This window comes from Leptosomus discolor, chromosome 17, assembly GCF_034619465.1.
Source record: "Leptosomus discolor isolate bLepDis1 chromosome 17, bLepDis1.hap2, whole genome shotgun sequence".
NCBI lineage: Eukaryota > Metazoa > Chordata > Aves > Leptosomiformes > Leptosomidae > Leptosomus > Leptosomus discolor.
The window spans coordinates 14901572-14926103 of NC_141407.1; the positions used below are offsets into that span (position 1 = coordinate 14901572).

General features: G+C 53.2%; 1 protein-coding gene across 1 annotated transcript; it reads right to left on the bottom strand.

The window, feature by feature from the left end:
* Positions 1–7346: 7346 nt before the first annotated feature.
* RBBP8NL (RBBP8 N-terminal like) lies at positions 7347–21060 on the bottom strand. Its single transcript, XM_086474897.1, has 13 exons — positions 20994–21060; positions 19629–19671; positions 19007–19102; positions 18529–18641; positions 17436–17508; positions 15981–16147; positions 15394–15476; positions 13760–13923; positions 11895–12708; positions 11366–11474; positions 9175–9236; positions 8726–8852; positions 7347–7465 (listed from the first exon to the last, which is right to left on the bottom strand). The coding sequence occupies exons 1-13, from the start codon at positions 21058–21060 to the stop codon at positions 7347–7349; spliced, it is 2037 nt and encodes a 678-aa protein (XP_086331023.1).
* Between the last annotated feature and the right edge of the window lie 3472 nt (positions 21061–24532).

Sequence of the window (24532 nt, forward strand, 5' to 3'; positions counted from 1 at the left end):
CCTGAAATATGGGCACCAAATAGAAGATAGATTTTGAAACTGTCCTATAAAACACACACAGAGACTACGTCTTTTCATCTGGTTGTTTCATAAGATCCTTTTTTGTATACTGCTGCAAGTGGGACATCAACACTTGTCTTGTAGTATTAATAGTATTTAATAATAATAATAATCATAACAATAACTATAGTAATAATAATAGTAGGATTAGGATAGGAAATATAAGACAGTGTTTTCTCGCAGGCTTCCATTAAAAAGCCTACAGTGAAATAGAAGCTCTCCTCTTAAAATCCCAAGAACATCCTCAGTATCTTATGCTATTCAATATAGGTCAGATTTTGAGCCTAAATTATATGGCAGAATCATGTCATAACACAGCTACCAAAAAAATATTTTGGGATAAAAACGAACTAAAATCCTTCCTGCTGGCAAGTTCATCAAATCAGCCAAAGGATAAACAGGCATGGAAACCTAGCTAGGCTTGCTGCAAACAATTCTCTAGAAACCAAGATTGGATTTTTTTAAATAAATGTGTGGGTTTTTTTTTTTCATTCTTTCCTTGTAAAAACAGCTGTAGGATGTAAAGCGTCTCACTGAGTCAGCACAGGATGAAGCAGAAAGAAGCCAGCCTCCATAGCTTGGTGGGTTGCTAACTTCAAAGCTGAATTTAGCGGTTTGAATGTTGCTGCTGTTCGTGCTGGGGAGCTTTCATCTACATCTGACAAGGGAACTAGCTCCCAGTGTGTGGGTACAGCGGGCATGTTGCTGTGTTTCAAGGAATCTGCCGCTAAAACAGACGGGTGGCACATCAGCATAATTTCCACAAATGGCAGGGGCTGGGTACAAGCCCGAGCAACCTTTGCTCCCTGTTCCTTGCAATGAGGGAATTGCCGCAGCGGGGGCACGGAGGAAGCCTGAGCTCCGATTTGGCTGGAGATGCTGCTAATTCATACACAGGGATGCTGTTTTGGGGAAAGGCTGGACCCATCACGGTGTGGCTGCACAGGAGCTTCAAGTTCTGGGCCGAAGTGTGCTGCAATTTTCACTGCTGCAAAACCCCCGGACAAACGGGAAGGCGGGTAGCATTGCATTTACGGCAGAGTTATTGCACCAATGCAAAGCATTACTCTGAATCTCCAAGGCTCAACTCATGCTCATTTTGCTCCTGGAGCTCCTGCTTTATCTTAAAGGAAGCCCTGGGCGGTGTGGATACACGTCTGAGCAGTCAGGGATTGCTGGAATGAGGAGCTGGTGTGGAGTGGGCCAAGCCTGCGAGTCCTTAGTCCAATATGATGTGGGGAATAGAGCCACCAAAGGCACCGAGATTTTTCTACATGCAAGAACTGCAGGATTTGGTCCAAGCATCTGATATGAGACAGCATTTTAAAGTACATATGTGGGCTGAGTGTTATATTTTTTGCAAAATCATGGCCCCAAATCAAGCAAAGATAAACAGGTTATGAATATATTTAGGCTGGGAATCAGAAGAACAGCCTTCCAGTTGGAGGAACTGCTAGTACGAAGATAAGGCACCAGAAATTTCTGTACACATTTTTCCAGCCTAAGCAGAGTGTGGATGGGGATCCAAGAGGCCTCACAGGGGACCAGGGTGGTCTCTGGAAGCCTGGGAGGATGATGAGTAAGTACAACGTGCATCAAGAGCTTACTGTCCCCTCTCTCCAGAACAGGCTCTAATCCAAGGTCCTTGTCCCAAGGATCCTATCACAGTTCACCCCTTGTAAACCCTCTCCTTAAATCAACACATCCAAGGGGACCAGCACGCTTTGGAGCTAAGCTTCGCACTCACCCCATCCATCTAAAGACCAGTCCTGCGTTTTTGGGACTGTGCATTCTCCTGAGCTCATCTTCCCCCTCCTGTTCAGTATGTCTCAGAAAATGCCCAGAGGTACCATTCCCGACATGTACCGTGTGTGTATGAAATGACAAAACCCTTCCGAACCGTGTTCCCATGTTGGACCACTCCTGCTCTCTGCTGGCACATCCCTCTCCACCGCTCTCCTCCTGCATCCCGAACCCATGAGCCACGTTTGACTCAAGCTGTTGCCCCCACCGGTACATTAATCGTGTGACCTGCAATGGTTTTTATCTGCCTCCAGCCGGTTCCAGTTGGGAGTCCTCGTTTGTCTTGGCCTCTGCCAGAGCAGAGTGGCCGCGTCCCCTGGATTCCCGGGTGCTCACCCGTGGCAGGTGACGCAATGCTCTGCTCTCGCTGCAGATTTCCAGTTACAGCAAAGAACCACGCTGAGCCCCAGGGGGCAAACATTGCCAGCAGACCTCTGCGCTGCTAACTGTGCCTTGGAACACGGCTCAGGCTCTCCTGCGTGGCACGGCGTAGTTAAAAGACACGGAGCCGATTGATTTAATCACGTAGCTCTGCGCTCAGGAGGGCCGTGTGCTCGAGTCGTGAAAAACCTATGTGGTGTTTACGTGAGAATTTGTGAAAGAATCAATCAAACCCTCTCCCTTGAACCACGTGGTGCTCCACTGCTTGTTGTTATTAATAGATCCATAATTTTCACGGGAGGACCTTGCAGAATACGTTTTTCTGGAGGGGTCCCACTGGAGATCAGGACATCTAGCAGCAAGTTTGGGAAGAGCAGGGTGTGCAGCACAGCCCTGCCAGAGCTGGAGAACTCTCGAAGGGTTGATGACGATGTTCAAGGCAGAGCAGAAAGCTGTGATGCCCAAGGGATGCAGGGGGAACACGCACTTTGGCTCAAAAATTCCTACAATAAACTTGGCTCAAGATGAAGGAGTGAAGAAACTCCCCAGATCTCTCACTTCCAAGAACCACCGCTGCATGCTGGACTTGCTGAACCGATCCATGACTCCACAGCCTCCTTTCAAAAGCGTAAAGCCTCGCCCTTGTGTTCTGTTCTGAATGCCTGAGTTGTCCCGGTCCTCTCCGAGCTCCCAGCTCCACACCTCAGAGCTGTGCATAAGGCTGCCTCGGTGTGTGCTGCCTTTTTCACACACAGAGGGTGCTTCTGACCCCTCACAAAATGCCCAACTCACTTAAATCCCCTAAACAGGGCTTGAGCAAGACTTCAGTAATGCCTGGAATGAGTTTTCCTGCGGTGAACTGAAGAGTGAAGCTGGATTTCCAAAGCCAGCACTATACATGGGCGTTACTGATCAGGCCTTGGTTAAAAGGACTCCACTACAGAGAAGGGAGTGCTCAGTCTTCTGAAAAGGGAATGAATTAAGCCACCTTCAAAGTATGTATTGCTGCAGAGGCAATACCATCACAGAATATTGCAAAAGGGAAGAATCTGACGTGCGTTTCTCTATTTTTAGTGCTTTTGGTTCCTGCATTGCAGCCAGCTGTCCCCAGCACAGTTCCCTTTTGCTTTGAGCTCGTTGGACTTCCTACTTTCCTGCCTGGCACTGTCTCTGTCACACATGCAACAGAGGAACCTTTGTGTGGTGGCAATTTATTTGGGTTTTTTTTTTTCAGAGTTGGAGATTTATACTCATGGCTAGACCTACACTAACTTGTTTCTTACAAAATTTTACAAATCCAGTCTAGAGAGCAGCTGAAAAGGTCAGTTTACTGCTGAGTTTAGTGGGAGGCTGATGCGCAGGGAGGACCAGGGCGGGTCTGCAAGCTGAGAGCACGGATCTGTCCTGTGACAATGATTCAGCATGTACAGATGCTTAAGAATCCAGAAATAAAAGAGTTGCGGTGGTCTGTTATTTGAATTGTGGTGGGCAATAAGGGAACCAGTCGCTGCCATTTTGGGTGGACTAAAAGCGAACAGAAACACTTACACCGTTGCTCTTTCAGATTTGTGCGCAATTTCAAATCCAGCCCCTGATCTGAGCAAACCCAAGCTGTGCTCTGAACCCGTTCCTCTGGGAAACCAGTTCACTGGTCCTACCTACATCGTGTCACTGATGACATCAGAGCTATAATACCTCTGAACAAAATAAACGTGGGCTGCCAGTCTCCCAGAAGGACTGACCTGTTCATGGGACAGCTTCTCTTCTGCTTTATCGCTCGGTGGGTCATTACCCGTGCACTCTGAGGGTAATTTCAGTGTCTTTTTGGAGACCATGGTGTAAAACGTCCTTCTCGTGCTGAACGGAAATATGGCAACAAAAATGGTTTAACTCTGCAAAAAACATAGATTGCTGGGTCTGGGACACGGGTGCCCCTTGGAGCCATGAGCCAAACTCCAGTGAAGTTATGAGCAGGCTGCTGTGCTCTCAGGGGAGGCAGGATCGGGCTGAACTCTGCCCAGCGTGTTCCTGCAAACACGTTACCTGCACATGGAAAACCTCTGCAAAGCTCCAGCGTTCCTTGCAGGTCTCAGACTTCTTTCCTACAGCAGAGTAGTTCAAGTCTGAGGCTGCCTGTATGTCACCAGATCAATACATACATTTATCTGTCAAGAATGACTTGAAGAAAAGACTGACAAGCATAATTGTGAGAATTAATGGACTTCAGCAATTATCCATGTTTCTGCAATATGTTGGGGGGGGGGGGGGGGTGTAACAGCAAGCCAGGGGCTGGGTAAGATCAGAGTTTCCAGGGCTGGGTCAAGTGCAGTGTATAAAGTTTATTTCACTTTAGCAACTGGCTCGAAGGAGCACTTTGCTCAGAGCTGACGAAACTATTTTTTGTTTTTGTAGTTATGGGATTGCCCTAGCTGTGAAATATGTGTCCCTGCCAGCCCCTCAAACACATCCTGCATGGAGATACGGGGCATCAGCTGAAAATACCTGCTGGAAAAAGGCAAGAAGCAACATAAAAGAAAATAGAAGTCCAATAAATGAAGGTGAATTCTGTTGTGGTGTCGTGCAATGGGAGGAAAAAAAAAAATCTCTGTGGAAGAAAAGAGATTGAGTTCAGTATTTTTGGCAAGATTTCTGCACGTTTTGCTTATCAAGGGATTGTCATAGGGAGGGGATTATTTCATGGTCGCATAAAAGTTCCCTCCCTTCTTCAGTTCTCCTGATCCTAGGCTGCAGTCTGAGGGGCCTCTTTACGGGGTTACATTTTTGAACATTTTCTTCTTTTTTTTTTCTGGATGGGGTATTTTCAAAAGGCAGATTGATCCGGTTCACTACAGGTGTTCAGTGCTGCTCTGGGTATTGCTGCCCCCTGCAAGTTTGTCCGAGCAAGGGACCGACACGCTGGCTGCCCGGGACGAAAGGGGAAGGCGCCAGTTGTGGCCCTGATCCACTTTCCACGTCCATGATCCGATGAACCCTTCGAGCTGGGATGAATCAGCCCTGCAACCCAGCGCCCCGCAGCTGCGCGGCCCCTCCTTGCGCCAGCTCCTCTGCGCCCTGTCCACATCGCAGCACGGAGCTGGAAAACCAGAGACGGACGTTACTGGGCTGAACTGGTCCTGAGGAGGAGGGGCTGTGTCAGTTGGGCTCTGCCCATCGGGTGGTTGTGCCATGAGCACCCCAGGCTCCCTCCTGCGCTGCCCACCCGCCTCCCACTGCTTCACCCGGACATAGGGCATCACCAGTGCAGCTGGTGCTGGGCATGGAGGTGCTGCTTTCTCCTTAGACCCATTACCACCTTATAACCTGGACATCTCAAGGATTTCTGAGCACAGACCTCCAGGACACAGATTCCCGGAATATCCAATGCCAGTGGACAACGCACAAGCTGGGACTTTGCTCCTCAGTGCAGAGGACTGAAGGGTTGAGTCCAAAGGAGCTTCGCTGGCCAAGCGCAGCCTCTGCTGCACGGGGTTTTGGGGGGAAGCCATTGCCACAGGGGTGCAAGTGGGATACAAATTCCTGCTGCGACTCCAACCTGTCAGCTCTTGCTCTGCTTCTTGGGGTCTGGGCTGGTGTTAAGCAGAAGCTGCTGAGAGACCTGATTGAATGCGAGGAGGAAAAACCCATCAGCAGCCCATGATCTCTAGCGAAGGGATACAGTCTGCCTGGGACGTGGTGAAGGCAGGAGCGTGTTAACCCTCATGCTCCGCCCAAATAGAACCCCTCATCCTGCCCTGCTGCTCTGCCGAGGGTTATCTGCGCTTCCACAGCCAGCTTCCTGCTAATGAAGATACCCTGTGGCATCCAACGAGCTCTGCAAAACTGCGGAGTTTTGGGAAAAAACCCTCCTCCCTGTCCCTGCTCCCTTGTGGCTGGAGCTTCTTGGGGTGGGTTTTTTTGCTGCCTGCTTGCTCTGGGAAAGTGGGAATGCACTGCAGGGTGTGCAGAAAGGATGCCCTTGATGGGCTGGGCGCTTGGCTTGCGGTGCTTTGCCCTCCATTCCCCTGAATGGGCAAACAAAACCACATTTAAATAGAAATAACTGTGGGTAAAGGATGTCGTGGCGTATCAGACGGGGCAAGTGCCATCTCTGGCACTTCTCTGGTATCCCTCTGTTTCGGCCCTGTTCTCCACACGTGCGTTCGAAACAACCCAGCCTGGCTCCTGGTGCAACGTCGTGGCTGCAGGGATGCTCGCTGCAGCCCTTCTCATCCCGTTGCTGGCTAGAGAACCCTGTCACTTGATGCTGATGGAAAACTTGCCTGTGCTTAGTGCGTCAGAAAAAATTGTTTAAGAACAGTTTATCCACGTGAAAACAAGCTCCTGGCAGTCCTGCCAAGGTCAGCGTGAACTGCTGAGCTGGTGCTCTGCTGTGAGCCACAGCTGGGTCTCACTCACCTGCCTTTTCCAGGCATGCAGGACACCTTGAGGAGAGGGAACACGCAAGACCTCCCTTACCCTGCTCTTCTCCCTGCCCTCTCCAGGGACATGTCCCACCTCCCAAGCACATGCTTGCTCCTCACTTAACTAGAAAACAAAACCATGGGCTTTCTCCAGGTCAAACAAGATCCACACATGTATGAAACCTGGGTAGGGAATTTAATCAGTGCAGGTTTGTGCATGGGGCCCTGCATTCAGCTTGGTGGCCACCCTTCGGCCAGCCACCAGGACGTTGTCCGTGGGGAGCAGGGTCTGTGTAGTCTTTTCTCCTTCCACGAAATCCTGGGGAAGAACATGGTCTTGATCAAGGGTGAGTGCTGCAAAGAGGACCTCTCCTCTTCCTAGCACCAGTCTGAGGGTCTGCTCCAGCGCAGGGCTGGGGGTCCCTGAATGTGCAGCTCCACCAGCAGTGACCCGGCTGCTCCAGGTATCTCCTGCATGGCTCTTGCTTGCCGAGCCTCTGCCAGGGCACCGAGTGAAGATTTTCAGGGTGCTCTACTCATCAATGAGTCCTTGTGAATTCCCCACTGCCTCGCCCAGCACAGCAGGAGGAGTCACTTTCCCAGCATGGGTGAGATGCTGAGGTCTTCGAGCCCTCCCCTTTGGTCTGCAGCATCTGTGTCACTTCTCAGCCTGCCCTGCTGTTAGCTCTCCTCAGAGGTATCATTGTGGGAAGCAGAGGAGTTCTCCGATTCCTTCGCGATCCCCGCTGAGCACTGCTCCACTTTGACTTTCTTTCTTCCTCTCATTGACTTCTTAACTCCTGTAAACAGCAAGATGACCGCAGGAGTTAACCACAGAATGGATTTACGTGTATGAGGTCAGTGCGGCCTCATTCCAAAACAGGGGCAGTGCAGAAGGAAGCGAAGCTCAGCAAAGGAAAGAGGAAGAGAAGCCCCTCTCACCCCTAAGATGCACAGGTACCTGGGGGAGGCTGTCGTGACCCTGGAAATGAAAACAACGTGTGGAGCAGAAACGGGCAGAGAGCCCACCTGGTGCAGGAGTGTACCTGAGAGGGTACCCAGACCAGTGGGATGCATTTCTTGGATTTCTCCCCCTTCCAGTATGGTACATAGCACACACCACACGCTGAGAGATGCCTCTCCATCACCCCATTCCTGCCACATCCTGCCCTCACTCGGGACATTCCTGTCCAGTCCCAGAGGGCTGGATGTTGTCTGCCCTGGGGAGCACACAGCAGCTTCCTCCCCATTGCTCCGAGCGGCTGGTTTTGCAGAGCAAATCCTCTTCGCACTCCGCTGCGGTGGTGTCCCCCCGAGCAGGCAGGCATCTCTGAAGGCCGAGCACAGAGCAAGGGGCAGCTCTTGCCTGTTAAACAAGCTCCCTTCGTGCTTAAGCAACCCCGCTCTCTGCATTTGTACTGGGTCAACATCTCCCTGTCTTTAGCGATTGTCCGAAGGAGGTGAGTAGCGGGGTATTTCTGACAGAGCACTTTTTAAGACTTGACAGGCACACTGACTTATCTTTGCCCTTATCAGGAGCAGTTTTCTGCTTATTCACCTGTAGGAAACATGGGTACGACACATTCCTCTGTCAGCAGGGAAACCTCCACAGACGCACTGGAAGATCAACAGAGCTGGCAGAAACCTTTCTCTGAATGTCAATAACTCAGCCCTGGGAATCTGGCCTTCTCCAATCACCGCCTCCCCGACCGGCTAAGCAAACATGAGGGACTTAGCCCTGTTAGCTTAGGTGCTCAGGAGCGCTCTCCTGACCACCCTGCCCAGGCTCCCCTGGCTAACCATTAGCAGGGGCTCCTCTGACTGGAGATACAACCGTTGCCAAAACACAGCACGGCGTGTCTTATCGCAGGGAAATGATCCACTGTAACACCTTGGGCAAACATTTGTTTGCAGCGTGGCATGCACTCCTCAGAGGAGCACCCTCCTCTCCGCTGCAGGGAAGGCAGCGGGTGCCCTCGGGCATTTCTCACAGGAGCTTCTTGAGAAGCATCAGAAGTTGTAGCCCTGAGCTGATGCCACGAGGAACTCCTCCTCCCTACCTTTTGTCCAGGGATCCTGTCCTCTTTTTCTCTTCTTCTGCAGCGCATGAACTTTGTCTTTGGTGCAAAAATATTTCCCATCAGCCTGGGCTTCTTGCAGGATATCGTCTTCATACGGGGCAGCCACCTACACCAACGAGAAGAGCAGTTAGTCTACAACCTGCTCTGGCTTTCCCGGGGAGTTTATGGCCCGGCGGCATTGCTGGGGACTTTTGTGACCGTTGCAATCGAGTGGTGACAAATGCTGTTGTTCATAAATCCCCTTGACTAGCTGGAAAGAGTGATATCTCTATCCCTCAGCAACAAGTTGGGTAAGAGTGTGGGAATGGGGTTTGGCACCTTGTGTAGGAAGAGCCATCACCTTCTGGAGTGAGCTCAGGCAAGGACAACCCGTCTTACACCTTTTGGACCCGACAGCCTAAGCTAGTGGCTAAGGAGAGCGAACAAACCTCACTGTCCGTCGTGTCTGGCTCATCGGATTCCTGCTTCCCAGACTCAGTGTCATTGTCATCTAAGGAAACACAAAAGGAAGGGGTTTTTGGCTGGTGGGAGGCCCGACAAGCTCACAAGCAGATGCAGAGCCCGCGGCCCAAGATCTGAGAGCCATCGAGGCAGAAAACAGGTTGAGCAGTAAACTGTGTTGCAAAGCAGAGACACTGTGAGCTACCTGCCTTGAAATGAATGTTTATGGGAGATCCAACAGGACTCTGTTGGGGAACCAGTTCCCAAAATATCTGTATCCGTAGGACTTTGCTACCCCAAGGGCGCAAGTGCTGCCCCAAAGTCCGTGGCCACATGCAGGTTGGGAAGCTGAGGGGTGTTTAAAACCCCAGACTGCACCTTCCCATTTGAAACCCAGGTGGGGAGAAGCATGTCTGGGTAAAGAGGCCAAAATAAACAATCCTCAAGTGTGCTCCTGGTGCTGGTCGGTGGCTCTTGGCAGGGAACGTGCGCTGAGGAGCAGAGGAAGGAAAGGTGGGGGAGCTGCTTCCCTGCCCAGCCAAAAGATTTTGCTGCACACAGGCCCCAAGGCTACTCAACCCCAGACATGTACCTGCGCGCACCAGGCACGCACCCGACCTTTGCACAGAGTGAAGCCTCCCAGGCCAGGGACCGAGCGTTGCTGACGGTGGCATCACCCTGTCTGCACCCGGAGCGGCACACCCGCTCTGGCCATGGAAGGGCAGGAAGGGCTGGGGACGGAGCTGTGCCCTCTTCCGAGGACCAGGGGCATTCCAGGACCTCCATACTTCTTGCTCCTGACACCCAGGTCTAGCTGAGGTGGGACTGTAGGCAGGGCAGCCTCCCTTGCTGCCCCTGCCCAGGTGGGAGGCAGATAGTGCCGCTGTCAGGCACTCCTAGAACCCCTCTAGTCTGATCCCATCCTGACTTCATCCTTCCGCAGGTTAAGGTTCACTAGAAAGCGCAGAAGTGTTTGTGTATTGTTTCCTGGGCTTCATGTCAACCTTAAGGTGAGAACTGAAGAAAGTCCTGTATTCCCACACCCAGAATGCAATCAGCTGAAATTCTTCTGCTATGATGATATCGCTTTAGCATGTAAATCACAGAGAACTCCCCATGTGTTGGGTTTTTTTTTTTTTGTTTTTTTTTTTTTCCACTGTGCAAAATCCTGCTCCGGAGAGTGTTCCCAAACCGCTCCGACACGCCCAGACCAACTAATCCAGGTGAGCTCAACTTTCTGGCCGAGCCAGTACGGCTGGTACCGAGCAGCTCTCAGCAGACGTGCTTCCTGCTCCGCTCCCCATGGCTGCTGCCTCCCACCCGCCCGGGCAAACCTGGCACCCACATCCCATGGGGGTCAGGCCGGGAGAAAGCACCGTGTGTCCCCAGACTAAGAGCGCTGCTGGTTTTGGGACTGGAAAGGGATCTTACAGGGAATGGCGCAGGGAAAAGGAGGAGAGCATCCTGTCCTGCCTGCTGCAGGTAGCAGCATCCCTCGTTCCATGCTCAGCCCTACACGCTCTGCCAGCACAGGGCATATTTTGGAGCAAGGGGGCACAGACAGGCGTGGTTCTTCCAGTGCTAGTCCTGCAGACCTCTAGTATTTCCCCCATCTCTGCTGGGGAAAATTTTGAGCTTCTGCTTTCCTCAGAGGGTAGTGCTGGGGCAGCAACGTTGTCTTGCCACGGCTTGCCACGGAGTGGGTTTTGCTAATGGGTCGGTGCTAAACTGACCTCTCTAGCTCCTGGAGAACTCCGTGCCACCCAGCGGCTGAGTGCAGGGTGCAGGGTGCTCTGCAGGGTGTGCAAGGGCATCCCACGGGTGGCTCCTGGTCTGTGCCGGGCAGGGATACTGGGGTCTTCTGCAGAACAGCTGAGGTTATTTTCTCCCCATAGATACTGAGCTGAAATTTTGGGCACACCCAGGGTTGAAAATTGAGACTTCAAGGACGGAAATGAAAACCTCAAAGTTCCCCTGGTGGCCCAAAAGAGCTGGGAGCCAGGAGCACCTGGGTCCCTGGAAGGGAGCCCCGTGCTGGTGAGCTGCTGCTTGGGTCAGCAGGGATTGCAGGGGACTGCAGAGCCCAGCACAGAGAGCTCCCGGCTGTAAGGTACCTTCCCCAAAATGCACCTTTTGCTCTTGCCTTCTGCAGTGTCACGTTTGCCTGGGGCTTTTTACCTGCTTCTCCCTTCTGTGCACCGACAGCCAGTCTTACTCCGGTCTCTGAAAGGGCCTCTGGGTCGCTCGTCGTGGAGTTGTTTGTCCGATGGGCCCGTGAGAGCGCGAGCTGTAGGACACAGGGAGCACAAATGCTGCCTTCGCCAGGCAGGAGGAAGGGCCGTCCCCAGCCCCTGTGCAATGGCTGTGACACCCATGGGGACGAGCATCCCAGAGGTGTTTCTATGCGCTGGTGGTGTGTCGCAGGGGAGCCCAGCACACCTCCTGCACCAGCCTGAGGGACTTGGCACGGGCAGTGCCTGCCCTTGGACCTGGATGGAAACCCCACGGGTGCTGGAGGGGAGGTGGGGAATGAGAGCCAGGGCTGAGCGTGGCTCTGCCATGGGCAAATACGTCCCCACTGGCTTCACGCGCAGCAAAGCCATCCTCCTATGGGACATTAACGGTGGTCACAATGGTGCAACACCAGTGCTGGACACCCCGGCGTGGGGAAGGGGCCATGGTTAGTGCCAACATGAGCTGTACTCACCACAGCTGCATCCTCCTCCTCCTCCTCCTCCTCGACAGCACCAGGCAGTGCCCGGGTGGCGTTGGGCCAGCAGTAGGGGAAGCGCAAGTCGTCCTGCTCTGTCCCGTGTCTCCCGCAGGGGCCGCGGGCTGCTGGCACGGTGGGGCTCTCCTTGGGGCTGGGCTGTGGGCTGCTGGCCGCCCGTGGCTCCCGGCGGTTGTGCCAGCCCGTTTCTCTGCCACGGCCGGAGTCTGACAGATCCAGCGGCACATCTGCGCCATCGTCCCTTGCCACCTTCGCCTTTTCTCGCAGCTCAGAGCTGTCCCGGCTCAGCCAAAGCTCCTTCTTCTCCTTCACATCTGCAATATCCTCCAGGAAAGTCTTTTCCTCCTTGCATCCCGGCGTGATGCTTGGCCATGGGGAGAGGGGCCGCTCCTCGGGCGTGGGCTTTGTGTCTCCATCTGCCCGCTGGCCTGGCTGGCACTGCTGCATGAGGAAATGCTGCAGCCTCTCCCTGTGCTTGAGGAGGTGCAGCTTCTCCTCCAAGTGCTGATCCCTCACGTACACCATGGCAGCAGGCAGCTTCAGCAAGGCGGCGTGATCTTCCCAGCCATCACGCAACCGCGTCCTGCCGTCGGCGTCTTTGGCCCTGAGCAAATGGCTGGAGAAGCTGCCGCCGTCCTGGTCGGCCGAGGCACAGTTGCTCACCAGCCCCAGCTGGTGCAGGGAAAGGTGCTTGTGGAGGAGGCAGAGCTGCTCTCTCCGGGCAGTCAGTTTTAGGTTTTCATAGGATGGAGCAACCTTGGGGGAGTCCGGTTTGCCCGCTGTTAAATAACTAAAAGAAGCAGGAAAAAAATGATCATGTTAATTAGAGAATTTTCATGGGATTTCCCAGATCCTGCAGGTGACGTGTGCCGTCTCTCCTGCTCTTTCCGTGCCCTGCTGCCTGTTGTAGCTCTAGGCCCATGAATCACGCTTGCCTTCAGGTGCTGGGCTGGGGAGGAGGGTCCCGGTGGCTGCAGGGGTCAGGCAGCCGGCAGCGGGTCTCGGCACCGCGCACGAAGCCATCACCATCCCACCCTCCAACAGCGCCCTCCTATCCCAGGGCCACAGCAGCTCCAGGCAGGGGGCCGAGCGAGTGGGGGGGGACGAGGTGACTGCTCACATCAGCACTGCTGCCGAGAATCACTTGTCAAACCAGCCAGACACATCCTAACCACCCTGCATTGGGCTTTCTTAGTGCCTTGGTGGGCCTGAAGACCTCCAGGACAGAAGAACAGCCCACCCTCCCCTAATCTCACTTAATGGGAGATTTTTACAGCAGTGCTGAGAAGGTTGGTATGGTGTATGAATCTGCCCTGCAAACTGAGTCCCTGCTATTGCTGGTTATTTGGCAGCTTCTGTGTGTGCGAGGTTTTCCTGGGAATGCTCAGCAGATCCACTCCCACTCTGGGAAACTTGCTGTCTTTACGAGTGAACTCACTGGCTTTGCTCAGCCTTCTGCTTCTGAAATCCATGGGGAGGATAAGCCCGGGAATTGCTGAGCCCATTAGAAAAGATAAGGAGGAGCTGGGATTGCTGCCTCCAGTGAGGCAAGTCCTTCTTCTCCCAGCTGGAGCTGGGGGCACCCAGTTCCCTTTATGGATCTGTTTGACAGAGTGAAGCTGGAGTAACAAGAGGCTGATCTCGTCGGGCTGGATTCCAGTCATTTTTTGCTGGTGTAAACTGGGAGACCTCCCCCCCCCCCCCAGGCTATGGGAGAAGTCTGGGGAAGAAGATGGGCAGATACAGCGAATACCGGCCATCTCATCACAGTCTGCCCGGTGGGACAGCTGCAACGGGCCATGGATCATGCCCACACCATGACCCACGAGCAGGTAACTCACGCCTCAAGGCTGGGGCTGTGCTCATTCTCCGGTGGGAGAGGAGTCTTCCTTGCTGGTGGGGACACTGCTGCCCCCAAAGGACTTTTTTCCAGGAGGCAGGGTCTGGTGCCGGGTCTCACCAGGGCAATGGTTCCGTGCAGCTGGTTGGAGATCCTCTGGGATGCCTGTGGCAGAGGGGAGAAAGTCCAGGTGAGCTGTTCTGCTGCTCACCCCGGGCAGTGTGTGGCTAAGGGGAGTCCCGCCAAATAGAAGCGCAGCTCTTCACCAGCGTGAACAAGACAGGCAGCTCCTAAGTGCTTTGTTTGATGCAATTCTGGTCAACAGCTCAGCCATATTTTGATTGGTTTTCCCAGGAAATTTCCCTTTCCTGTTTTCTAGTGGGATCTACAGTACTCTTTATTTTCCAGCTGCACTGATTCGTAGCCCAGGAGGTCTTGTGCCCCCTCTCAAGTCGAGTCATGACTCAGTGACTTAACCAAGATAAGACCCTGCAAATTCCCTGACCCTTAGTCAGGCCACTAGACTTTATTCACGCCAGCTCCTGGCATGCACTGATTTCGTGGGTGTATTTCCAGCAGGGTACCCGGCTGTGAGGCCAGGACATCATCATCTCCATCCGCTGTCATGAAAGGCTCTCTACATGTTCTGACTCGACTTTCCCCTGCCCACCTGGAGATGTCACCAACCCTTCCTGTGATCCCTATTAATTATCCTCACAGCCTGCCTGCAGCCTTACCAAAACCCCTTTTCACCTGCTCTTTCAAGTTTTCTGTGGAGTTCAGGTGAGTAAAGCCTGTGCCAAAACAGAAGCATCTATGTGGGTGGGTATGTGGGCTTGAGTTCCCACGACCAGGAACAGGGCTCCAGGTCCTGCAGTCTCGTCTCCCAATGCCCAGTATCACCATATCACTCAGCATCCCTCAGCTGACACATACTCTCTGTGTTTTAAAGGCATGGCAGGCTTGCATCAACGCATAAAATGGCAACCACTGAATACCAGGCCCTCTGAAAATACCAATATTCATTATGCTGCAGATGGAGAGACATCTGTGATGCTCTTGGGCAGGGCTGCTGCGGTGTATTTGTTCTCAGCACCCACAACTCCCACAGCTTACATGTTCTCCAGGCTTTTTCAACACTCACAATGCTCCAGCTTCTTGCTCGCCCAGATAATGGAGAGCTGACTCTGTAACTGAGGACGAGCTACACTGAAATGTGGCTCAGCACAATCTCCCCAGGTCTTTCACTCCTCGGAGCTTTCCCCAGCAAGACATCTGAGAGAGGAACCAGAGCGATGGGCAGAGGACTCAAGGACGCTAGATGTGTTGCCATGGAGGATAAACACAAGAGCAAACAAAGACGGGCACACTCATAGCGGGGACAGGGGCCTGTGCCAAACTCTGAATGCTTTGCTTGCAGTGAGTGGCAATTTCTGCAGAGAGGATGCATCTGACATTTGGTAGGTGCCCTGCTTGGCTCTGGCAACGCCAAACTGCCCAAGTCTGGCTAGCTGTTTCACCATCTAAGTACCTCCTACTCTTTCCCTGTCCCAGTCTACCTCTTTTGATCCAGTTCAGATGACCACAGTGGTGGGGAGAAGGCCTGAGGACATCATGCTACCTCCGGCAACTCACCATTTCTGCAAGGCTGACTTCTTGGAGGACAGTGCCTGGGGAAGTCCTACTGCTTGGAGAGCTTCTCTGTCCTGCAGGCTTTTCTGCAAAAAGACACAACCAGTCACCATGATGGTCCGGCAGAGCTGTTGCAGGCTGCTCTGTCCTGCAGCGTGCTGGAATCTTGCAGCCTCCTAAGGATGCCAATGGCTGACACCAACCACCTCCTACTGAAGACTGTGAGCCAAAATTTCTGGCCGGCTCAAGCCAGCACCTTATTGAACGTACCCTCCGCTGCATGTGTAGGTGGCAGCAAGGCAATGACATGGTCTCTGCATGCAATGGGTGGTGGGTCCACACCTGCACAGAACTTGTCTTACAGTGAGGACAACCAAGCAGTCTTTTGTTCTAATGCAGAGCAGCGTGTTCCTCCCTTGACGTGCATTTTCCCCTCCAGCAGCTATTCTGCCCATGGTGATGTCCATCTGAGCTGCCAACAGCTTGGTCTTTGCTCTCCAGACCCTTTCCCAGAGCGGCTTTGAACCATAGCTCAGCCACTCTTCCCAGCCCCAGGTCCCTCGAGGGTGGTGGGAGCCAGCAGCACCTACCTTCTCCCAGCTCAAGGCCTGGTGCATCGTGGTGGGCTTCTTCTGCTCCCCTGTGAGCTGCTTTCTCGGTGCTGACGTTCCTGCTCACTGGGGACAGTAAAGCCAAAGGGGAGCTGGGAGTGGAGCTGCTTTCTCTGGAACTGACTCCTGGGTGCTTTGTCCTGTCCCTGTTGAAAGGAAAAGGACATGAATGAATAGGAAGGGGCAGGAGAAGGAAGGTTTGAGAGCTCTGAGTTATAGGGCCTGATATATAAATATACATATTTATATGTATGTGGATATACCGGATCCTCAGACTCACCTCCTTCTGTTGCGGCTTATCACTAGCTCAACTCCAGTCTGGAGCATGGGATAGAGCCAGCAGGACAGCTCAAGGTCTGATTTCCCCACTTGGCCATGGGTAACGTCGCAGGAAGCCATGACGTTGGGTGAGCCAAAACCCAACTGCGGCAATTGCAAAAGCTCTGTGAGAACCTGTACATCCCCGGGTGGGCTTTCAGCCTGATGGAGGGGTGGATGCAGCATGGGGATGTGGCAGCTTTGCCACTTCACCCTATCGAGCTGATGGGGCTGATGCTCTTGGTCACTATGAGGGAGCCACTGGGTCTCAGAGACCTACGCTTATGGCACGGACAAAGTCCTGGCTGGACCCTGATGCCGAGACATGGGTGTTTGGTTGGAAATCTTCCTATCCAGCAGCCCAAGGAAGAGCAAAGCAGAGCAGAGCAGAGCAGAGCAGGAGCACTCGGTGCTCAGCAAACCCCCTGCTCTGAAACTTGCCTTGGGAAGCATCGAGGATTAAAAGCTAGAGTTTCTCTTTAAGCGGATGGTGTTTCTGTGCTCCAAAGAAAACTTGTTTCTAAACTAATCCCTCAGTGCTAATTCCTCTGGACTTTAAAACCTTGAGGAATGAGCTGATTTGTATATATTGGCCAGCCAGGCAGGTTACTTGGCTTTCAGCACAGTGCTCTGCTGGGATATGAACCTGTTGGCACAGGTCACATCTCCCTCTTAATCCCATCTCAGTCCCTCGCACATCACTATCCTTCCCCCAAAACACAACCTGCTCCCTGGAGACCTTCTCTGGCTGTTGCAGGAGGGGAGCTGGTGCCATGGAAAAATCCATGGAAGGCCAGGTTGAGGTCCGTGGCCAAGGCAAGTAGCCCAATGCTTTGTTTCCCATGAGCAGTCCCTCAAGGGGGGGTATTGAATACCCTTGTTCCCCAAAAACTGAATCCTTGGGTGCAGGTGAACAGGGGAGCGAGCAAAGGTCAACAAAGGCTTGGAGACCATTATGGGTGTTTTGGTTTCTAACATCTACAGGAATCTGTAGGAATTAGATGCTAAAATACCCCAGAAGACACCATGGTCTGGATGTAACCTTGCTCGGCTGTGGGGATGCCTCTGTTCTTACCAATACCCCTCCTAATGAATGAAACCCAGGAGAGCACTTACTCCAGGCTCTGGAGCCTCTTCAGTTCTTCCTTGAGAGTTTTGTTCTCTTCCCTCAGGCGGCTCGTCTCGTTAGCTGTAGGGACACAAGTTGTGCCGTGGATTTGGGTGCTGCAAGGAGAGAGCTGGTGCTCATCGCAGCTGGTTGGGGTGCAAGGGGGAGGAGGAGGGAACAGCACGAGGTTTTGGAGGGATGCCGAATTTCCTTCCTTCTATGAAAACACGCTGGCGGCTAAGGGATAAAAGGGAGTGACTTTCCATCTCAGGTTTGGTCTGAACTGGGGGGCTGCTTGCAGCCTGTCCGGCTTGGGGGGAGAGCGCAACCCAGATGGGGTGGGATGAACAGAGCCAGCATCCTGCCCGTGAGCACCACGGCCGCCTCCGATGAGTGGATGCTGTGTAGGGGGAGGGCTGGGGACCTCGAGGTGGAGGGGACAAAGACCAGAGGGAGCTGTGAGCACCCAGCAGCCGGGCTCCGCGGCGAGGAGGCAGCGAGCGAGAGCAGGCAGGATCCCGGGCAGGGTGGGCTGCTGCCTCAGCTTGCTCCTGCTCGAAAGCAGCGCTTGGGAAGCAGTGGCGTAACAGGGGAGATAAACCAAGGGCTGCTGGCACCTCTCCATCCCTCCTCACGCCTTATCTCCTTTACCCCCACGACCCTCCTCTGGGCCAGCCAGATCCCTGGGGAAAAACACCCCAAGCCCGAGCAGTGCCGGGAGCTCTGCCAAAGCCTCGGGAGAAGATCCATCACACGTGTTGCTTGATTTCCATTTACCCGTGCTGAGCTGCTGCTGTGACTTTCCTGTCTTTGCCAGAGTGTCGCTTCTGCGGTGCCAAATGCATCTGTTTTCCAGGCAGCTGACATGGCCTGGCCCGCTCAGGGCTGCTCTTGGCTTGATCGTTTCTCGTTTTTCTGGTCAGAGGTGATTTTTCAAGGCCCCCACACTCGCATTGGCTCCCTCCCTTCTCCCCATCCCCAAACCCCTCCTGGGTGCCCTTTAGCACCGCGAGGGCTCACGTGCAACTATCTGGGAGAGGCATTAACTGAGCAAAGGCTCAGCCAGCCAAAGCTGAGCTTACAGCAGGCGGCGGTACGTACTGAGGATGAAGATGTGCTGCAGGCTCTGGAAATGGGAGGTCTCGTATTCATTCTGCTTCTTTTTCGCCAGCTCCTGGGTGACCATGCATCTGTCACAGAGACCCGCTCGCAGCCTGGAGGAAAACCCACGGCGGTTTGGTACCACGCGGTTCCCCTGGGGGAAATAAGCTCCTGCCCTCCCCACGGAGAACCGTGAACACCCAGCCCACCGCCCAGAACTGGTGAGAGGGACTATCACCCGTGCAGTCCAGTCCTGGCCCTTCCACCCCCGCCCTAATCCAGTCCCACCATCATCAGCTTAGGAAAGCTCCTCTGCACGTGCCTGGATTCCCCCAGTTCTCCCAGCAGCCGAGTATAAGCAAAAAAGAGGTTCACAAGTTACATTCCACTTCTGGGAACACAACAAACCCCAAACTCTCCCCCTTGGAGGGTGCACTTGCTGCCACATAACAGCGCCCTGTTGAAAAACAAATCTTACCTGTTTTCTAACACCTTTACATTTTCTTTAAGGACTTTCTGCTGTTCCCTTAATTGGTGATTTTTAGCAAACAGCTCTTCAATTCTCTGAGCATCACTAGTTGAAGAAACCGAACAGAGAAAGGATTATTAGATTTCTCCCCAAAATCTCTGCCTTTATCTGCAGCACTCTGCCGAGGGGGAGGATTTCTGCCCTGACTCCTCCGTGCTGCTCACACCAGTGTGGCTGAATTGCTTTTGCTTGTGTGGCAGGAGGGGAAACAAATGTGTTTTAGAGCCCAGACGCTGCCCTGTGACACCCACCCCTGGAGTTAGCAGCTTGCTTTATCCCAGTTTATTGCTTCCCAAGAGAGCGAGTGCCTGTTGGCACGAACAGCACTTGCCGGCGGGAAGGCAAACTGGAGGTGGGCTGCGCTGGCCCCAAGCCCTGCCTGTGCTGAGGACTTGCATGGCAAAAGCCACCAAAAGGCTTGAATTTGGCAGAGCCAGAAAGGCAAACTGTGCTCTCTAAATCAGGCCGCCCGGGAGGAGTGCCCGGGAGGTCTGAAAATGAAGCGGCGTAACCTCCCCTCCGCCCCCCCGTCCCGCCGCAGCGTGGGTTGAGCAGACGTGGTGTTGCTCACCGGCACTTCTCCGTCGTCAGCTCCGTCAGCTTGCTTTGCAGACCTGGAATAACGAACAGAGACAGAGAGGTGGGTATTTATTGCCAGTTCCCCTGCACTTTGGAGACAAAATGCAAAGATGGAACTTCAGGAGGTGCCTGGCTTTGCAGAAACCTCATCAACTTACAAACCTTATTTCCAAGAAGGAGCAACACATTACCTGTGTTAAACAATATCACAGTTTAATATAGCTGGAAAAGTTGTACAAATATGAGCACATTTTCTATTTCCACTGTTCAATGAGTCTGCATTTCCCTCCCACCCCAAAAAAGTCTGTTTTAGTTTTGTTTCTGCTGATTTCTTGTCACAGCGCTCATTTCCCAGGTGGACAGTATTTTATAACTCTTAGGGCCGCAAAGCATCTTGGAGGGTATTTACAGCTGAACAAGAGCAGTTTTCGTTGATGGATCTGCAGACGTTACATCCTGTCAAATCCATTTTATGCAAAGTTGATGTAAACATGTGGTTTGAATTGCTCAACAGTTTCCTCTAGCTCTCACATGGCTTGAAATTACACAAGAGAAGAATGAATTAATAAGCCGGAATCCTCCAAAAGCGCTGTTGTGTTGTTCATAATATTGATACTGGGAATTATTCTAATGGGAAAACAATTGGATTTGGCATTTGGTTGCTTAACGTAATGGTTCTTATTTTAGTGATGTATGATCTGAGGAATAATTTATTCCCTAGAGGAACAAACTACCCAACCTGACTCTTAAGATTATTTTTTTTTTAACAGTCTCATACTCCTGCTGCTTCTGCTTATAGATGACTGTATCTTTCCACTTTCCCTTTGATCCCTCAGTGTCCAAATAGACTCCAATCCACATCACTCAGAGAAGATGCCCAGCAGGCGTGCATGTCACTTCTGCAAACCTCCCGATTTACCTTTATCGCAGACCACAGCAGCGGGAGCAGGAAAGGAGCCAAATCCCCTGTGACCAATGCTTGGAGCAAGTGGGATTCCTGCAGAGGCTGAGCACCTCCGTGGCTTGCTCTCCAGTAACATCAGATGCAGGAATGCCCCCTCTCTTCTGCTAGTCCTCATCACCCGAAAAGTTTCTGATTTTCTCAAGAAACCTCGACCTCTACTGGTGTGAGATGCCAAGGTGCCATTGGAGGGTGTGCTCCCCCGAGGGCCAGGCTGTGACCCTGCATCCCCATCCATCCCTGTGGGTGATCCTTGCTGAGCCCTAATTCCCAAAGCTCCCTAATCCACACCCGCTCCTCCTCCCTTCACGTTATATGAAACCAAACAGATCGAGGTGGCAGTACAAAGAAATGGACCTTGGCCAGTTTTTAATAAGATTTCTCATGTCTTCTTACCTTGAACCTCTTTCTCATGGATTTCCTTGAGCTTATTCAGGAACTCTGCAAAACTCTCTGTGGTCATGTTCAGGGCTGTGCCGCACTCTGGGCTGCTTCCAGCGCAAGGATGTCTTTTTGCTTCCAATTATTCAGGTTTCAGTCTAAAACAGAAACAAAAAGTCCAATAAAAGACAAGTTTCTGGTGTACGAGATGTTTTGCAAAGTCACGGAAACAGAGCAAAGCCCAAATCTAGAAAATGAATCATTTGCTAAACCACTCGCATGCATGAAGAGGCAGGCTCACCCGGGGACACGTTATCAGACCTGTCCACACTGCCTCAGCCCCAGGCTGGGAACATGGGCAAAATGGTAGAGCACTGAAAGCCCAACTGTAAAATCAGGCTTTTCCTCTACTTTTTGAGCTATTGAAACTACAGTTCTCTGGGATGAGGCAGGGCAGGGCATCTTCTTGAGGAAGGGGCTACGGGGCTTGTGTTGGGACCACATTGCTGGGGACTGCTGACGGGAAAACTTGCAGCAGCTTTGGTGCTTGAGCCTGATGGACCCATCTCCCAGCGGGTCCTGAGATGCTCCCGTGCATCCCTCCTCCCTCTGGCACCAGGCACAGCTTCTGTGGAGGCAACACGTACCACTCGGCCACCCCGCTGTCAGCTCCCCGCGTGGCCTCACTGGCTGCAGCCCCTTTGAACCCTTGGGAGACACCAAACGGAGTTTTGTTCAGCCCATTTTTCACAGAAAGCTGGAGAGGTGAAGTGCAGAGCCAAGCCCTGATGGGTGCAGAGCTGGTGCGGGCACAGGACCCATGGGGCTGGATGTCAACTGGGGCGCCCCGTGGTGTGCTGGCTGCCCCCAGTCCTTCCTACTGGGAGCAGGGTCCCAGCTCCTGCCCTGGGCTACAGTCTCTGCTCTACCTGCCTCTGCCTCAGTTTCCCCATTGATGTTACAGGGTTATTAGTGCTCCATCATGCTGAGTACCATCACTTAGTGCTGGCAGTAGTGTTTAATAATCCCTGAGAACAGATAGAGTGATCGGCTTTCTAAAAAAACCCTTGTTTTTTCCTTTTTTTTGGTTGAAAATACCCCCAAACCCCCACAGGAGAAGTGGAGAGCAACCCACGACACCCCCAGCTCAGTAAGCTCAGAAAGGCAGGAGGTAAACAAACAGCCTGAAAGTAAAGTGGTTGTTTTTTAAGAATGTTGCCCTCATTTTAAGAATTTTTAAGATTTTTTACCTAATTTTAAGAATTTTGCCCTAATGCCATAAGTTTTAAAATTACTAGCAGGGACAAAAAGCAAAAACTTTTGAAAGGAGAAAGCTCATTACTTCAGTGATGACCTCATTGCTCCCTGGGATGCTGATGCTGGGATAAGCTCTTTCCACCAACAAAAGCCTTGGGGAATCTCGGATCCCCCGAAATAGCTGTGGGCCCAGGTCCATGGTGGTACCAGGGAGGGGTACGCATCCAAACATCCCTGCAGAGCATCGTGGAGGGTCCCCTGGGGTTTGGTCAGGAGGGGTGTGCAACTTCCCTGCCCCACCGAGCAGGTCAGGAAAACCCTGCCCACCCCAGTGTGTCCTCTGGGACCACTAAAACCATGCTGGAAAAAGAGGGAGTTCCATGTGGGAGCATTCAGCATCCCCACGCAGGAGCTTCGGCTGTAAAAGTCTGGCTAAGCTGCAGCCAGGAATCCCGTTCCTGACGAAGCACTTGGGCACTCGGCCTTCAACCATGCAGAGGTGACCAGGGAGAAAATCTCCTCTCCGTGGTTCGAAGGTGAAAGGCTGGGCTGGGACCCGGGTTTTGCAGTCCCGTGGCAGCACGGGGAGGTTTCCACCGGGCTCCAGCGCGCTCCCAGCCCAGCTCTTTGCCGACAGCCCGCCTGTGCCTTTATCTGCATGCAGAGCAGAGGTGTGCCGGATCGCCTGCATATGCAAGATGTGGGCACGCAGAGCTGGAAGAAGAAACTTTCCCCTAAAGCGTCTGATTTTCAAAAGAAATGAGGCACGCGCCGGGGAGCAGAAGCAAGCGAGCTGGGCTTGCGTGCTCTTAGTGTGCTTGGATCAGCAAAACAGCTGCCTAAACACAAACCATCTCGGAGTCACTTCGTTTGCCTTTTGAGCAAATCTGGCACAAACAGAGCAGAGATCTCACTCGCTGGGGAAACAACGAAAAACATATTCATTGCTCCCACTTCACTGGGCAGAACCCAGCCTTTCCCAGGGCTGGGTGATCTCTCCCAGCAAGTAAAAGCCACCCGAGGCATGGCATGGCTTGTCGCTGCTCGCGCAGCTCGGGATCGGCTGCTGTGAAATGGGATTGGGAACTGATCTCTGCTGCTCAGCCCCAAGAGCTACGGCTGAATAATGATCCGGGGGGAAGTAACACCCAGCTCTGCTCCAAAAAGGAAAAAAACCCAAACCCCGATGTTAAGAGGAAACACTTCCCGGAATCGCTGAGTCCTAAATTCAGCTCTGCCCTGGGCAAAGCACCTCCCTGGGGCTGAAGGGAGGTTGTGAGACCCACCGCTGCCGTCACGGGGCTGAAGCCATGAATGATGACAGGGAACACTGAAGTGCTCAGGCACTAATTCCCATTGCATTCCCCAGTGCTGTAAACTGGGAAGGGGTTGCAACTGGGAGCAGAGCTGGCGGTGGCTGCGCGGGCTCCCTACGATGCTCGCTGGTGCCAGATCAGCCCCTGCCTACCCTGGTGCTGCCCGCTCCCCAAGGGCTGAACAGCACCTGGGATTTTGGGACATAGGGCTCCAGCCGGGACATCCCAGGGAAGTGACATCTGGGCCGGGGCTCGTGCCAGCCCGTGGTTTGGGGACTCAGGGCTGGGCTTGGATGTGGCTGGAGGCGGAGGGCGCGGGGGCAGCCCAGGTGCTCAGCGCCGGATCCGGATCCTTGCTGCTGTGACTCAACGCTGCGGGCAGAGCCCGGCAGATCAGGATTTGGGGCTGGGGTGTGGGCAGCAGCTTTGCCTGCCGTGCATGGCTGTGGCTGCGGTGCCACTACGGTTGGGGCTCGCTTCCGATTTTCTTTTCCTCAGATCTTCCAGGTCAGCGGGGATCTGTGACCTGCTGGGGATCTGATCAGCGGGGAAAAGCTACTGCCGTTTTCGGTGCCTTTTGAGATGCCAGCCTCTGTCCCTGCCTGCAGGCAGGACTGCCACTCTGCAGCAAACCTGGCAAGGACTTTGGGCCCGCCATATATCTGTACCCAGGATTCAGCCTTTTGCCGCAGCAGAGCAACCCTGCAGAGAGCTCGGACTCTCTGAGGGGTTCAGCTTTGCTCCCTTCTCACCCAGTGTGGACTGGCCAAGGCATGAACCCCTAGCCTGCTGCTTCTCCACCCTGCTTGAGAGGATTTATTGAGGGAGATTTATTGATGAAGACCAGACCACAGAGTCCCTCAGGGTGGAGCTTGCTCCCTGAGACAGGGATTTCATTTACAGCCCTCAGCTCTTTGCAGAGCTGTCACTGTAATATACACCCAGCAGTGCTGGATGCAGCCCCACGGCGGGGCCAGGAAC

What these genes read in the sequence shown, in the direction of transcription:
- RBBP8NL (XM_086474897.1), bottom strand. Translation starts at nt 21,060, where the DNA reads ATGACCACAGAGAGTTTTGCAGAGTTCCTGAATAAGCTCAAGGAAATC. An exon ending in AAGAGGCTCCAGAGCCTGGA is followed by an intron (nt 16,148 to 17,435) that starts GTAAGTGCTCTC and finishes TCCTTTCAACAG; the next exon opens with GGACAGGACAAAGCACCCAG. An exon ending in CAGACACGACGGACAGTGAG is followed by an intron (nt 8,853 to 9,174) that starts GTTTGTTCGCTC and finishes TCGTTGGTGTAG; the next exon opens with GTGGCTGCCCCGTATGAAGA.